General features: G+C 46.4%; 2 protein-coding genes across 2 annotated transcripts; one reads left to right on the forward strand and one right to left on the reverse strand.

Annotated features, from left to right (window-relative positions):
* Positions 1–1,103: 1,103 nt before the first annotated feature.
* Positions 1,104–1,800, reverse strand: F5J12DRAFT_787129 (uncharacterized protein; the record flags this gene model as incomplete). Its single annotated transcript, XM_051743586.1, has 2 exons — positions 1,104–1,241; positions 1,432–1,800. 2 exons carry the CDS (start codon positions 1,798–1,800, stop codon positions 1,104–1,106), a joined length of 507 nt encoding a protein of 168 aa, XP_051594594.1.
* A 6,162-nt stretch (positions 1,801–7,962) lies between these two features.
* Positions 7,963–9,061, forward strand: F5J12DRAFT_930232 (uncharacterized protein; the record flags this gene model as incomplete). Its single annotated transcript, XM_051749533.1, has 5 exons — positions 7,963–8,149; positions 8,196–8,344; positions 8,393–8,554; positions 8,587–8,852; positions 8,905–9,061. 5 exons carry the CDS (start codon positions 7,963–7,965, stop codon positions 9,059–9,061), a joined length of 921 nt encoding a protein of 306 aa, XP_051594595.1.
* Between the last annotated feature and the right edge of the window lie 7,008 nt (positions 9,062–16,069).

Consider the following 16,069-nt stretch of genomic DNA (forward strand, 5'->3'; position numbering starts at 1 on the left):
ACCGAAGAATTCCGCATGTACTGGGATGGATTGACAGCGGAGACACGAGAGAAGTATCGCCTTGAGGCTGAGCGCCTTCAGAAGGACGGAACGTGGACAAAACCATCCGACCCAGCTGCCTGCAACGGTACAATATTTTAGACGATGCAGGTGCTTCTCACTTTCATTCGTGCTTGGCTTAATGTTGTCGCAGGTGTCTCTCAATTGTCGCCTGCACCCTCCGTCGCACTGTTTCGCTGTACCCGCCATTCGCGAGTTCTCGACTGCCAACTCGATGCCTCGTTCGCGCTGCCGCCCTGCTGTGGCTGCCGTTTTATCGCCCGCTCTCCTCCGTTGTTCCGTTTCGCTGTACCTTCCATCCCGGGTATCTCGACTGCCAACTCGACGGCTCGCTCGCGCTCCTGCTCTGTTCTGGCTGCCGTTTTATTACCCGCAGGTATTGGGGCGCGTGTACCGTGTATAATATGGGCACGTAGTGTAAATTGTATTATTGGACTGCACCCGATGGGACCGGAATGGAATTTGTTGCATTCTGACCCAATATGTGTGAATCTGGTGAGACCGGAACGAGAGAACCCTAATCCAATCCGGACAGATGCGCACCGCTGTCATCATATTTATGCTACAGACAGAGAGGTAGCTACTATCTGCTGAGATCTGTCAGGATCGGATCATGAGTACCAAAATCCTACGTCACCCAATGTTGGCCTGCCTCGCCGTGCAATATATGCGTTGATTCCAGTTCGCACTTGATCAAAACGGATATTTTGCTTACCAATCGACCCCGTCAGATCTCGCCCGACTAGAGCCGCCCTCATCCTGGTAAGTTTTGACTGGGAGTAAAGTGTGACGGTCGCAGGACTTGGTCACACTAGTAAGAGTGTTTCCGTCGAAAGGTCTCAAGCGTCGTTCGTCAGAACTGGCCAAGGGCCTCTCGATAAAAACTGCTCCCTCCTACCTACTACATGAGTCTTTATATACCTACGTACACAAAGGACTGTACTAAAGAGGAAGTATCAAGGCTGACATATTCTACTTGGTTCCGTTGTCATATCCGCGGGAGCGCGGGTCGTTGCATCTGCCCTCCTGATCTTCTGGGGAGATCAAATGGTCACACTCGAGACGACCGGACTGAGGCCGGTGCTAGCATCACCACCTGTGGGAACAGGTTCAGCATTGATGATTGTGTCGAGCAGTTCGTTCAGGGTTGGTGGCGCTCTCGCTGCATCCGTCTCTGCAAACTGTCATGCCCGGGATGATATGCCGAATGCCAATAGCAGGAGTGGGGTGAAGTTGCGTCAAGCCTTGGCAGACGGCAGGTCGTTGGTAGGGAGTGAATCACATTGTCACGTCGCGGGTATTGTCGCCCTTGTGAGGGGTAGTGTGGACATTCCGCAGGTGTTTTCTTCGTGGCCCACTGTTAGCACGTACAGTTGTAGTGGCGCTGGTTTCTATCCTGCATTTAGTTCGTGATCTAGATACCATTTCGGGTGTTTTCTTACGAGCTCTGGTGTCAGCTTTGAACCGATCGAAGATCATCCCAGAGAGGGAGTTCCCTCTGTTGCGGCGGTCTCGGTGACTGATTGCTCCATGTCCCCGAGGACGAAGGGGCTTGCGAATGAACCCATCTGGTAGTGGGTAATGAAAAGCCGGGTCCAGGTGTTCAGCATTAGTCTCGCAAAAGGTGACATATCCGGCAGGGAGATGGTCCCTGGTGAGATCAAAAGTTCCAGCACAGATGGCCTCAGCCGTGACCCGAAATTGTTCAAGCTCGAGTGGTCGGAATACAGGGCGCGGCATTCTGGTGTGGACGTGGTACTGGGTGGTTGAGAGCCTTCGCCGTCCTTTATATATTTTCTTGCGAAGGTTAGAACCCGAGGAGATGCTCTGGTGAGCAGGCATAACTTGGTTTGACGTCGTGAAAGCAACACCGGTTACTACGCCATCGATCAGGTCAAGCGCGCATGTGCAACGAATGGCCTCATCATACCAGGTGCCAGATAAAGTGAACTCTTTGTTGGGATGGTTCACCCGCCTTGGGAGGTCATTGATGGATGAGGCACCCTGTGCCTCGAGGTAGTGTGTCAGGGCTTTGAGTCGTTCCACTTCCGGGTAGGGTAGCCAGATGGAATCCCCACTCGTGTATGCTACTTCGAACAACATGTCCGGGCCTTGACCGTGGTGGTCGTTTATGTGCTTTACTGTGAGCTCTTCGACTTTGCCCAGACTGACTATCTGTGGGAGCTGGCGGCCTGGAAATCGTCGGTCATCGTTTGGCACGTGGATACGCAGTAAGCTCGTGTGAAATGCTGGGTGCACTCCGCGTTGTTTGAGTTCCGCGGGAATATCCAACAAGAAGGTGTTGTTGCGGTAGTCCTCTAGTATGCGGAAGGGGCCAATAAATTTAGGGGCGAGTTTCCTAGCACGACCCTTAGGAAGTGTCAGATTGGCAGTGGACAGATATACCAGGTCACCCTTTACAAACGGGGTTTCCTTTCTCCTATTGTTTGCTAGTCGAGTTTGTTTGACACGAGCCGTGATGATAGAGTCATGGGCACGCATGATTGCATCTTTCATTCGTTTGGCAAAGGTCCTAACACCTGGGTATTTAGTATCTGTTTCCCAGATCATAGTTTTAGGTACATGACCATAGTGGAGTGCGAATGGGGCAAACCCAGTGGTCTCGGACCGAGCGCTATTGATAGCAAACTCGATTGCAGGTAGTTTAGTTGCCCAGTCTCGCTGGTTAGGTGAGATACATGACCTGATCATCTGGGTGATGGTGCGGTTAGCTCGTTCTGTCATACCATTGGTTTGCGGGTGGTAGGAGGATGACAGTTAGAGCTCTGATCCGGTGAGCTCATTCAAGCGAGTCCAGAACATACTTGTGAATAATGAGTCACGGTCACTGACTATGTTCTGTGGCATTCCGTGGTGTTTGTACACACGATCGAACATGACTTCCACGATGTCTTTAGTGCGATAGGTTTGTTTAGTTGGTATTAAGTGGATCATTGATGTTAAGTGGTCTACGACAACTAATATCATATCAAACGATCCATTGAGCGTCTTAGAGTCTGGGAGCGGTCCTACAAAGTCAATCCCAATTGTCTCCCTTGGGCAATTAGGTACATCTAATGTTTCGAGTAAGCCATAGTTAGCATGGTTGTTAGGCTTTGACGTTTTGCAGGTTACACAGGATTTGCAGTAGGCATCGATGTCGGCATTAATATTCTTCCACCAAACATTGTCTCTCAGGTATGTGATTGTTTTAGCGGGTCCGAGGTGAGCGAGTATCGAATGTGCATGTGATATTAACATCTCTCGTAGGCATCTGTTGCCGATCTGGATGTCCGGAATGCAGAGCATTCTGCGGCCGTTGTCTCACAAGTATACTAGCCCATTGCTCACTTCAAAGTTCTTGTAATTCTTAGGGTTCCGTAGTATCTCAGAGAAGAATTTGTCTTTGCCATACCAGTCACGGATGCACTCGTGTACATCAAGACTTGGTTCAGTGAGTGAGACTAAGTCTGTCAATGTCACTGGATTGTCAAGCAGTAATTCTGACACTGGCAGTGGGTTGTTGTTCATATGACAGCTGTCATCGCTGCCCTCGGTTTGTGTCATGTCATTGTCCTGTGCAATGGGTGATATGGGCCCATGCACTGCTGCTGGGCTCCTGCCCTCCAGTGATCATGATGGTGGTTCAGGCAGCTTCAAGATCACTCGACGTGCATTTGGGAAAGCTGCTCTTGCACTGTCCCCGGAGCGAGTGGCTGCACCAAGGAAAATCTGATCACCGGTGTACACCAGTGCAGTGACAAGATTCAAGAGTAAGTCCGATGGTACATTCTCCTCCTCGGCACACACATACTCACTCGAGGCATGCACTGTGCCTTTGGGCTCGTTAGAGTAAATACGGCTTAATGCGTCAGCCAAGACATTAGCCTTTCCAGGTATGTGCATTATTTCGAAGTCAAAGTCTGCAAGGGTTTCTAACCATCTCGCCTGACGTGGGGACAGCTTCCGCTGAGTCTGAATCCATTCCAGACCTTTATGGTCTGTAAAAATGCGGAACTCTGTCCCTTGAAGTAGGTGTTGGAAGCAGTGGAGGGATTCTATAATAGCAAGTAGCTCCTGCTCGTGCACTGGGTAATTTTGCTGTGCAGGGTTGAATTTCCCAGACCAGAAGGTGATAATGTTCGCGTTCTCTAGGTCTGTGCCTTGCCAGAGGACACTGCTTCCACCTGACATGCTGGCATCGCAAGACAGATTGATTGGCTGGTGTCCGGGTGAGTAGTCTAATGCCTTCCGGCACACTTCACGGTATTTGTGTACTAAGTTTTTCACTAGATCAAATGCGCGCTGCTCGGTAAAGGACCAATGCCATGGTGTGCTGGGGGATGCGAGTTTATGCAAATGCCCGAGTGGGATTCGGATGCCCTCACAACCTGGTGCAAGATATCTGACTGCACCTATAAAACCTGCGAGTAACTCTTTGTTCATAGGGGTCTTCCAATTTATTACTTTATCCACCTTGTCTGGATCCATATGGATTCCGTCTTTGTCAATCACATGTCTGAGGATACATAGTTTGTCTTTGAAAAATTGTGACTTATGTTCGCTCAAATAAAATTTGTGCTTGCATAGAGTGTCAATAACCATTTTTACATGGCAGACATGTTCTTCAGGCGAGTGGGAGTAGACTACAATATCATCAAGGTAGACATCCATAAGGTTCCCTATGTATGGTGCAAAAATGTGGTTCATTAAGGATTGGTATGTAGTGCCAGCATTGCAATCTCCAATCTGCATGACCTGTGAGACCACATTGCACAGGATTGCCTCAATGTCTGGCAATGGGGATGCTAATTTTCTTGTGTTGGCATTGCATTCATGAGTGTCCAGTACTGTCTGCAATTGTAAGGTTCCATCCTTCATAGGTTTCTTTAGCATTATCATAGGGACAGAATTAGTACCACTATGAAATTCCCAATGCCCAGTCCATAGGTAATCATCATGCTTCATATGCCAGAGAGGTTTCATTGCCTCAGGGCAGTGAGATGGCTGCCATGAGTAGACTTTATGTTTGTCAATCAGTGGTATTATGTGATTTATTGCCCAGAGGGGTGGCAAAGGTGTCTCAATGGCTTCCTTGCATATTTCCTTTGCATATTCATGCAGCTCATCCCAATATTTCTCAATCATGTCATTTTGAAGTTCAGTAGCACAGGACTCAAGGGTGATTGTCTGCACACTATGGATAGGTAGCAAGACATCACTCCAAACAGTTACTTGGGATGGATTAAAGTGGCATTCCCAATATTAGGTCATATGAATCCAGGTTTTCTATGTCTAGAATGCACTTCTCATTGATATTCTGATAAGAGATGCTGGGTGAGGTCATAGCCTTTACTTTACTATGGGACCCAGATTTTGAAGGATGCTGTAGGTATCATCAGTAGTGCAAAAAGCTACTCATGTATTAGACCAACCTGTAGGTATCTACAGGACATCAGTAAGTATAATACTGGTAGTGAAAGTGAGCTTACCCTCAGTAGTGCAACAAGCTACTGAGGGAACAGTGAATAAACTACTGTAAAATGTGCGCTCTAAGGTGATTATGTAAGCACTCAAACATCGCACCAAAGTGAGCAGAACACAGGGGAGAATATATCTCCAACACCAGAGACTGCTAGCTGTAGGTTGAGTGGCCAGTCAAGAATATCAAGTGGTAGCTGTAATTGGTTCACCAATGTAGTAGATATGAAGTCTGAGAGCAAGCCTGAGTCTAACAGGGCTCAGCATGGCTGGTCATTGATCTTCACTACCACAATAATGAGTTTTGGCAAGACCCACAGTCTGCCCTTGACTTGTGCAGAATTCTGCTCAGTCACTGTGTCACTAGACTTATGTTTCTGTTTCATGCCAGGGAGATTGGTTGCAGCACATGCTAATGTATTCACTGTTCCAGTACAGTTATCCAAGCAGTAGCTGTTGCCATTACATGGTGTAGATGCCCTAGCTTTTGAGTCTGTGAAGCTCGAAATGCACAGGTTCCACTGCTTGAAGAGGAGCTCATCATATTGCTCAGACTTCTTCAGGTGAAGCCAATGCATGATGTTGAAATCAGGATCTATGAGGTCTGAATAATACAGTAGGTGGTCTTCATTAGTGTACCAGTCAATAAGGAGGTATGTTTCTGGTCCTCCATGCTCTGATATTTCAAAGTGGCCTGGCTGGAAGGGTGAGTTGCTGGGGATGTCTGTCTGGTCTAGTATGAGGGGAACAGCATCATATAGGGTTGCAATGGCTTGTGCTTTTACCAAGTCCCTTTTAGCTTGTCAGAGCTCAGGTGTCTCAGAACACACTATAGATGTGGCAAACAGGCCCAAGTCAGTCCCTTGCTGTAGAGCAGCCAGTCATACTTCTGCTGCTGAAAGTCCCACAGAGTTTACTGTTATTTTCCTATTGCTATAAGGCTTAGTGTGGGTCTGCCAGTGCTTCAGACAGTTCCACTCAATGTGGTTAGTTGCTTCACAAGGACCCCATGTAGTCCATTTAGTCACAACATATAGGTAGCCTGCATGCCAAAATGCCAACACTTCTATAGACCCCACAATGGGTCCATCTAAATAGATTAGCCATGACACATGGACAGGCCTGAGGGCCTATAATGAGAGCAACATACATACAGGCCCGTAAATGCAATTCCACAACATATGGAAGGGCCTGTGGAGGGTAAGGATGCTGCAACATATAGATGGGCCTGTGACCAAGTAAGTATGCTAAGCTACTGAAAGACATGGATGGGCCCGCCTATTGTATCATGAAGAAGGTTGCAACATATGGACAGGCCTGCCCATCATATGCTTTATAGGGTCACAACATAAAGAGGGGCCCATCTATGATAGATTACAGAGTTGGCAACATATGGACAGGCCTGGGAGTAATATCATTTATGGTGTCACAACATCTAGACAGGCCTGTCCATAGCAAGATGTATGCCTGTCACAACATAAGGACAGGCCCATCAGTAATATCATTGACAGTGTCACAACACATAGACAGGCCCATCTAGTAAGATGCATCCCTGCCACAACATAAAGATGGGCCCATCAGTAATATCATTTACAGTGTCACAACACATAGACAGGCCTGTCAATAATATCAATCACAGAGTCACAATACATGGACAGGCCTGTCAATAGCAACATGTATGCCTGTCACAACATAAAGACAGGCCCATCAGTAATATCATTTACAGTGTCACAACTCATAGACAGGCCTGTCTAGTAAGATGCACCCCTGTCACAACATAAAGATGGGCCCATCAGTAATATCATTTATAGCATCACAACATATGGAAGGGCCTGTCTAGTAAGATATGCCCCTGTCACAACATGAGATGGGCCCATCAGTAATATCAATTACACAGTCACAACACATGGATGGGCCCATCAATAGCAACATGTATGCCTATTGTAACATAAAGATGGGCCCATCAGTAATATCATTTACAGTGTCACAGCACATAGATGGGCCTGTCTAGTAAGATGCACCCCTGTCACAACATAAAGATGGGCCCATCAGTAATATCATTTATGGTGTCACAACATATGGAAGGGCCCTTCAGCAGTATCATTTATGCAGTCACAATATAAGGACAGGCCCTTCAGCAGTATTATTTATATGGTCATAATGTATGGATGGGCCCTTCAGTAATATCTTTTATATTGCCATAAAACAAGGATGGGTCTGTCTAGTAAGATCCACCCCTGTTGCAACATAAGATGGGCCCAACACCAATGGCATGTATAGCATCACAACATATTGATTGGATCACAGCAAAATATTGAGGCAAGCATCCCAACATGCCATAATTTTCCAACAAGCTGCAAGCAGCTCGCCCACTATACAACTCCAACCTCATCCACCCCAAGCATGAATACTATGCAAGACATGTCTAAAACCCCCCATGCATGGCGAATGGAACTAACAGACTGCATTGCATCATACATGAAAGCCAGATTTCAAGAAGAGGTATTCAGCGGACCTCATGCCCTTCCAGATATATTGATTCTGTTTCCAGTGTTATGTGAAGTGGATCACATATCATCAGTAATCTCACAGGCCTATCATTACCCAAGTAAGTCCATCATAATGGTGCAATGGAAGTTTTCATCTTTCTGCAGTCAATGTCAGGAAAAATTGGGGTGGAACAACCTGCAATGGAGAAGCTGCTGAGAGATACATGGAAGTGACTGAGCTGTCCATTCTGGTGACCAACTCAAACACCATCCACATTTGGTATTTGCTGGACACTCTCAGCCCAAAAAGAAGGGTAAGGGAATGCAGAATCTCATATTCTACTGACTTAATGCAATGGCAGGCCAATGTATGGAACTGCCTTCATCTTCTGAGGGAACCACTGTGGGAGAGCATAAAGGCTTCCCCACAGGCATGGCAGATGGACAAGTCATATTTCCATGATAATGCTGAGTTGAAAGGCGCCATCAACCTGTCACCTGCATGGTTTCAACAGGGTCATGGGGTGGGTGATCATTTCTTTCCTTGTGAATAAAGCACTCATCTGTCTTGAAACCCCAAAATGGCTTCCCAGAAGCCTCATGGCTGCTCAAATCCAGGACGGAAAACACTTCTACAAGGGAATGGGTCAACCAAATGACTGACACCAATGCCCTGTTATCTGCAATCCTGCATGTCATCCATCCACAAATGTATGCAGATGGCAGGGAAGCATTGATCTGCCTTGGCAAACAGGCAGAACAGTGGGCAGATTTGGATATGAGCTCCATACTGCCAATATGGAGCTCCACATATAGCAGCATGTCTGTGATGGTGAATCAGGCAACTTGTTACCACAGGGATATCAATGGACAGGCATCCATTGTATGACATGCTGGTAACTGTGGGCAACTACCCACCCTTGGACTTTGTCATTCCAATGTTGAATCTGCAGCTGTGCTACAACCCAGGGATGATCATTGCATTTTCAGGTTCAGCACTGGAGCATGGGGTGGGAGCTGTAGACTGGTGACAGAGCATGCCTGGTATACTACATGCATGCCAATGTACATCAGTCAGGTGCATGTTCCCATGTGTCAATCACTGTGGATGGATGACCTACTACCTAGACCAGTTGCAACTGGACAACTGTTGATTTGAAGCTGCAAAATTTAATGTAAGATTTAGTAGGCAATGTGGATCTCATATTTTATTAGGATATGCTGGCTCTTGAACTTTGACAGGTGGTGTTGCCAAGATTTTGCAAATGGGTGGGTGCTTTGACATCATAGATTGGGCAGGTACTCAGAGCTAAAGGGTTTGCATCATAAACTGCAAAAAAAATAAACCTACTCAGGCCATCATGCAGATGGGTGGATTGTTGGACATTGCACAGATGGGCAGGGGTTCAGACATCATGCGAATGGGTGGCATCTCATAAATGATTGACATTTATAGCAATGTATATTCAACCAACTCCACAGTCAAAAACATGTAAACTATTGAAGCAGCATGCCCAACAACCCATGCAATGCCCACCACCTAGTGTAGAAATGGTCAGTTTGTTGACCCTGACCATTGACAACATTGGCATATTTCTGAATATTTTTGATGCAGTAGTTTACCTGCTCCTCAATATGGCCATTGAGACAGTCTGTGATTGGCGCCTCAGGCAATGGCCATAAGCCCTGGGCCATCATCAACTATTTGCAGCAATGAGAATAAGTGGCATACCTTAAAAAAAATCCCAGGCTGCAGAAAACAATCCCTTGCCTTGCAATCTTTGGGAATCCACTGCATATTCCTTGGAATGATATAGCCACCAAGGGAATGCAAAGTCAGAATCAGGATCAGCTGTGCTGTGGGGTCCAATGTGGGATGATGGTGCCTGGTATTGTCAATTATGCTAAATGTGCTAAGGGGAATTAGCTGCATTTGATCATGGAAGCTAACCTCATCATCTTGGTGTCTGAGGTATGCATGGTAGCATGCTGGGAGGGGAGGAGTATAACTGGCATGCAACACCATCACCAGAATCAAGCTATTAAGCTGATTCTGAAGGAATTATGTATCAGTCCCACATTGTGAAAAATTGATGTAAAACCTACCAAGTCCATTGCTAGGTTTGCAAACCAATGTGTGGGCCATCCTGCAATATTAGGCAGTCTGCTTCAGATGTACAGAGGCCACCTTGATCTGGCATGCCAAGTAGAGGATACCCATCTCTACCACAGACTGGTGAGATGGGTGTGATTGGCTGGCAATGAATGGCTTGGGACAATTTTCAAAGGCAGAATGCAGATAACGAATGACTTCCATCAAATTGAAGCATATTGACGAGTCGAAGGCCCTGAGAGGCTGTACCATACTGGTCCCTTGCAGCTGTGCCAAATTCTCTTGCAATGGCATTCGCAGCCTGCACAAGGTGACCTATTGAGGGTGGGATCAAATGGCATGTTGCTGGGAGTGGTGTTTCCACAATAGTGAGATACTGCAGCATGTAAGGCATGCAGGACTAAAATTATCAATGTCAAAGGTGTATCAGATTAAGCTCATGCCCATACCTTGATCACATCATGGAACAGGTGCCAATCCCCATTGTTCCATTTGAAGAGATTGCTGGGTGGATGGAAGTTCACCTACATAATCGATGGATATCACTGATCACATGAATAGAACCAAATAAATGCTCACTGTTGCATATTTCCATGAAAAGATCCCTCATCTCTGATCATTCAGGGCATGCCAAAAGTCAAACAGTTTGCACCATTGTCCTCATCCACTGCCAAGTCAAAAGATTCGATGGGTACATTTGAAACAAGTGGGGGAGGCATTGGTTCCCTCATATCCTGCAATTGAGCAAGCAGGTTGGTCAGAGAATCAGGTCAAGGAGATTGGTCCCTCAGATTTGATGATTTGTGGGTGATGGGCAGAGGAGATGGTTCCTGCACATTCTGCAAGTCTGCCAGAAAATTGACCTGCATAGTAACATCTTGTGCAGGTGTTGAAGACCCATCCATCCTGTTTAATTTCTCATGTGTGACTGGTGGTGCTGATGGTTCCTGTGCATTCAACAATTGCTTGAGTAGATCCACATTCATACCATCTGCTGGGGGAGCAGTTGGTTCCTGTTCATTCAGGAACCGATTCATCAAGTTGTCATGTGGATCTATTACTAGAAAATTAGTTTGTTTGTTAGCTTGAAGGGCAATTGTGCCAACTCACCAGCTGCGATTCTGCCCTCTGCCAGAGCAGTTGGCTCCCTTTCCTGCAGGAACTGATCCACCAAGCTTTCGCATGAATCTATAGTGAAAGAATGTTTGTTGTTTAGCTTGGAGAGAAATCATGTTCACTCACTGGCCACAATATCCATGTTTGACCCTGCCATATCTGCCCTTCCACTTGAGACAATTGGTGGAGGGGTTGGCTCTTGCAACTCATGCAGTTGTACTAGCATCTCCTCCAGATTTTTGGACTGCTTCACATGGGAGCTAGATTGCCTTGGCTCAATTGGTCTTACATTAGCTGTGGATGGCTTAGGTTGCTGGATCCAACAATGAAGACAACCTCACCTTGATGATGGAAACAAACTTGGTGGGACTGTTTGGTGGACATATTCGATGATGATGGGTTCACTGATAGGTTGATGATCAATCAAGATTTAAACTTGTAGGAACAATGGTGAGAATATCATTCACACCATGGGAAGCAAGGTTGGACAATGGTGGATGGAGCCAAATTTTGGGTAACAGCAATACATGGGAGATGAGCAGAAATATCTCCCTACATAGATAGCTACCAGTCGCTTCCACATGGCCAATACGTAGACCTGTCCTGCTCAGCTCTCTGCTCAATTGTCATGCTCAACTGTCCTGCTTAACTATCCCTCTCTCTGATATCAAAGATGCCTCTCACAACCACCATGGTGTCATGAGCTACCATACATGCCATACACTTCTATTCTAATGTGTCACACTAGGCTAAGCCCTCTATAGACTATACACAAGTTCCAAAAAAGGTTTCCACTCTGACTGTTTGAGGGATTTGACAACTACTTCTGCTTCTGATTGCTGCCTGTTTGCTTGCATGATCTCTTTGCATCAGGAGATGGAACATCTGCATCTGGCCATGCAGGGGCCTTTCTGACACAAGGTGACTTCCAGGTGCTCCCAGGGACCCCCTGTTTCACATTCATGGATGCTGCATTGGTGGTCACAGATCCATTATGGTTGGACTTGGATGAGTATTTGGCCCCAGGTTGACATCGATTCATGTCTGGCTCACTAGATTCTGACAGAGCCTGCTTAATATACAGTGCAAACTTGTTAGCCATAACAGCTGATTCAACATGACTGAACTTGCCTGGTGTGTGTGCTTCAGGGCAGATTTCAGCTTTCCACCTTTTTTTCTGCTCATTGACCCCTCCTCAGTTGGGTGGTCAGTGAAAGGAATGCTCTCCAATCCATCTTCATCTGCATATTCTGAGTGGTCCTGTAGTTCAGTTGTGTACTTGTTCCCTGAGTGCAGATCAGGGTTTGCTGTGAATACAAGTTACAGCAGGAAGCTCACTATTCAGGGATGTTTCCATTTTCTTTGAATTGGATAGGGTGGGCAAATAAGTGCCTTCATCAGCTTCATCATCAGAATCATGGCTGTTGCTTTCCCACCCATTATAGTCAGTTAGCACTTTATTTTGTGGATGATGCACTGGGGTCTTTGCATGGGCTGGAGGTGCAGAGAGCTGCTTGCTATGGGAACCATCAGCTGTTGGGGGATTTGAGCAGGAACAAGAAGGGAATGGTGTCTTGGCATGGTTTTGCCTCCTGCCAGATACCTGAAGACCAGAATCGCATTAGTGCTGATCTGTCATGCATGAAAATCACACATGGCACACCTTTTTAGCAGAGGGACCATCTGTTCCAACATTGCTTGCCTCAGCCTCACTGTGATCATCCAAACTGTCATCCATGCTGTCATCCATGCTATCATCTGTGCTATCATCCACCACTCCCTCTCCCTGTGCTTTACCCTTGCCCTTGACATTTTTCCTTCTGGGATTCTTTTTGCATTTGGGGGCAGGTGTCTTTTGGTATTTCCACTGCCTCACAACCTGGAGGGGTGCCAAAGTTCTATCCACCAGTGGCTGCAGCTCACCAGATCGATCAATCCATTTCTGAAATCCAAACACATCATTTGGATGGGATTCCTGTCACTTGTGCCAAAAGGACAGCAGCTGGGTAGCTGTTGTCATCCACATGTGACTTGGGTCATGGTCAAAGGTAAATCCTTCAGGAAGATGGTGGGCTGCTATAATTTCTGCTTGATGATGACCAAAATTCTTGAATGGCACTGCTGATGAGGGATTTCCACATGCTAATCCTGATAGCACTCATCAGAGATTGAGGACACTAAATACTCTGGCCACTCACAGTAGTGAGCAGTCACAAATCCACAAACCATTTTTTGTAGTTGGCCCCAGCTAAGGCCTGCAATTTCTCCTATCCAAATCTCTCCATTGGCATTTTTCACCAATTTCACAGAGTCAACCTTGCCAGTCCTTGTTGCTTTGGCTGCTGTCCATGGTGGAGCACCCTGTCCCCATGTGATCACACAAGCCCAGCAAGCAGCAGGTGAACCTCTGCCCATGGATGATCAAGAATGGGAAGATGTAGAAGATATCAAAGAAAACCCAAAGCACCTCTGTCCTCCAGCAGGGTCAAGATATCTCACCATCATGGATGTCACAGGTGTTCATTTCATTGTAGTGAATTGGTGTGAATGTGAGACTGCAGAAACCCGATGTATACAGTTACTCAGAGCCAAACTATTTCCCTCAACGTTCGAGAAGCCAAGCACCACATTCACATTCATGGTTCTGGATTACTTCCTGAGGGACAACCTGGAATGTGGAACATCTGGTATGAACTATTACAGCAAGTTGCATCAGATCACATCCAGTGTGTTTCCACACCTCTTTCCAGTAAGATTTGGTATTTTGGTTCCAAGTGTTGGAATGTCTGAAGGGTCAATCAAGATAGATACTGTGAGCTTCTACAGGTTGCAAGGAAATGGTGATACCTCAAGCTACTTAAATGGAATGGATTCTGCAGGACAACCAGGTCAGCAGAGAAAGGCAGACTGGCATTATTTTGTGCAGCATGCCCCCAGCCTGGAATAAATGTTGATACTAATGAGGATTTGGACCAGTAAGTGGCTCCAATAATGCAATCCTCATATGCTGACCTTCTCCAGCTGGCAGTTCACCCGCACAGTAGTAATGGACAGAAACTTTAAAGCAGAACACATGCATGAGTGGAAATCCAAAGATCAGGTGTGGTTGATGGATGGACTAGGTTATATGGTGACCAATCCGCACTATGTGGACTATTTGAAGGCCACTCCACATATCAGGGAGGTATGAATTCATCAACCCATGCAAAACATGATCTGAGCTCAGGCACAGAAATCCACCTGCAACAACCACAGAGCTATCAGTCAGGCAAATGCAGCCTGGGGAAAGCTTCATGCGACTGGAATTAGGGCGACTGCATGTGCATGGCATGGATGCTTTTATCTGCATTGTGTTGTTGACTTCCAAAAAGGAGAAAGGTATGAGGTTGAATCATCGATTTTGACACCTGCTGATGGTGCTGCAGACAGTTGAACATGGACTACTCTTTGGCAAATGTGTTGGGATACAATATCGAAGGGATCACACAAGTGGTTTGCTTCTATGACATTAACTGCTCCTACATGACAAATCTGCAGAAGTGTGTGGGTCGAAGTGAGATGATTGATATCCCATCATCACTTCAGATTATCCCTGGAATTGGCATATGGCATGTGCATGGGCACAAGAAGGAAGGTTATGCATGGTATGCCCCACTGTTCATCAAGGGGGCCAGATGGGTAGATGGAGAAATCATTGAAATGTTGTGGTCCATCCTTAACATGGCATCTGCATCTGCATGCAGGATGACCTCACCACACTGCCAAGAACTGCTGGATTTCCAGATGAATGATTCCAACTTCATGAAGATGATTTGGATTGGTTAGTCTGAGGATCCACTTGCAGTGCACTCTCTGACATCCAAGATTAAGCAGATAGCCTATTGCAGAAGCTCAAAGTGGCTCGAGCAGCAGTGCCATTGGTGAGGCAGGCATATATAAAGCTAGATGAAGCCTTGACTGCAGAGCAGCAAAACAGCTGGTGAACACAAGAGATTTGTGCACTGCATGATCACATCAACAACCCATCTGTCATGGACATCTTCAAAGTTCAATGAAGGGTGGGTATGGCATCCACCTTTTTGGATAAATGAAAAATACTGACATATCACAAGAAGCACCAACAGTGCATGCCATCAAACTAGCATTATTGGAGGAACCAAGACCCAGTGGAAGCCTACATGGAGCAGCTAGTTGGCTAGCACATGGTTTACACTTAGAAGAGCCATAATCTCACTTCACATGGACAGAAAGGACATTGGGGAATGGGCATCAGAATTGAAAAAATTGGCTATGGCACACCATGCTGATCACATTGCATCTGAACAATCGGGTTTTATTGTGGATGCTGCACCTTGAAGTGGGCTCCAATACTTCCACCAGTGAATCTGTACAGCAGACCACATTTCTTGATGCAAATTCAGAGCAGGATTATGCTTTGGATGATGGTTGGCTGGACAATGTGGGGGATGAGTTGCCCACTTCAGATGGAACCCTGGCAGGACTGCAGGACAAATTGCCACTTCCATCCACTCCTGGCATTGATGCATGTCAAGCTTGAGGGCTTCAAAATCTTGCAGAAATGGAGCTGAAGCTTCACACAGGTCAAGCTAATGATGCACTACATGGCCTCCATCTTATGTCGGCAGACAAGGCAGCTGTCTTTCAGGGGGTGGTGCACACAGCTAAGACCTATTCTGCAAAAAATTGGGCCTGGGATATGATCTGCACTATCAATGTCTCAGTAAAACAACAGGCCACGATTTATAATTGATGCAGAGATGCCATGATTGTACTTGGTGTGGGTGCAGAT

Source organism: Pisolithus orientalis (assembly GCF_024613125.1).
Source record: "Pisolithus orientalis strain OTSU chromosome Unknown F5J12scaffold_88, whole genome shotgun sequence".
Lineage (NCBI taxonomy): Eukaryota > Fungi > Basidiomycota > Agaricomycetes > Boletales > Pisolithaceae > Pisolithus > Pisolithus orientalis.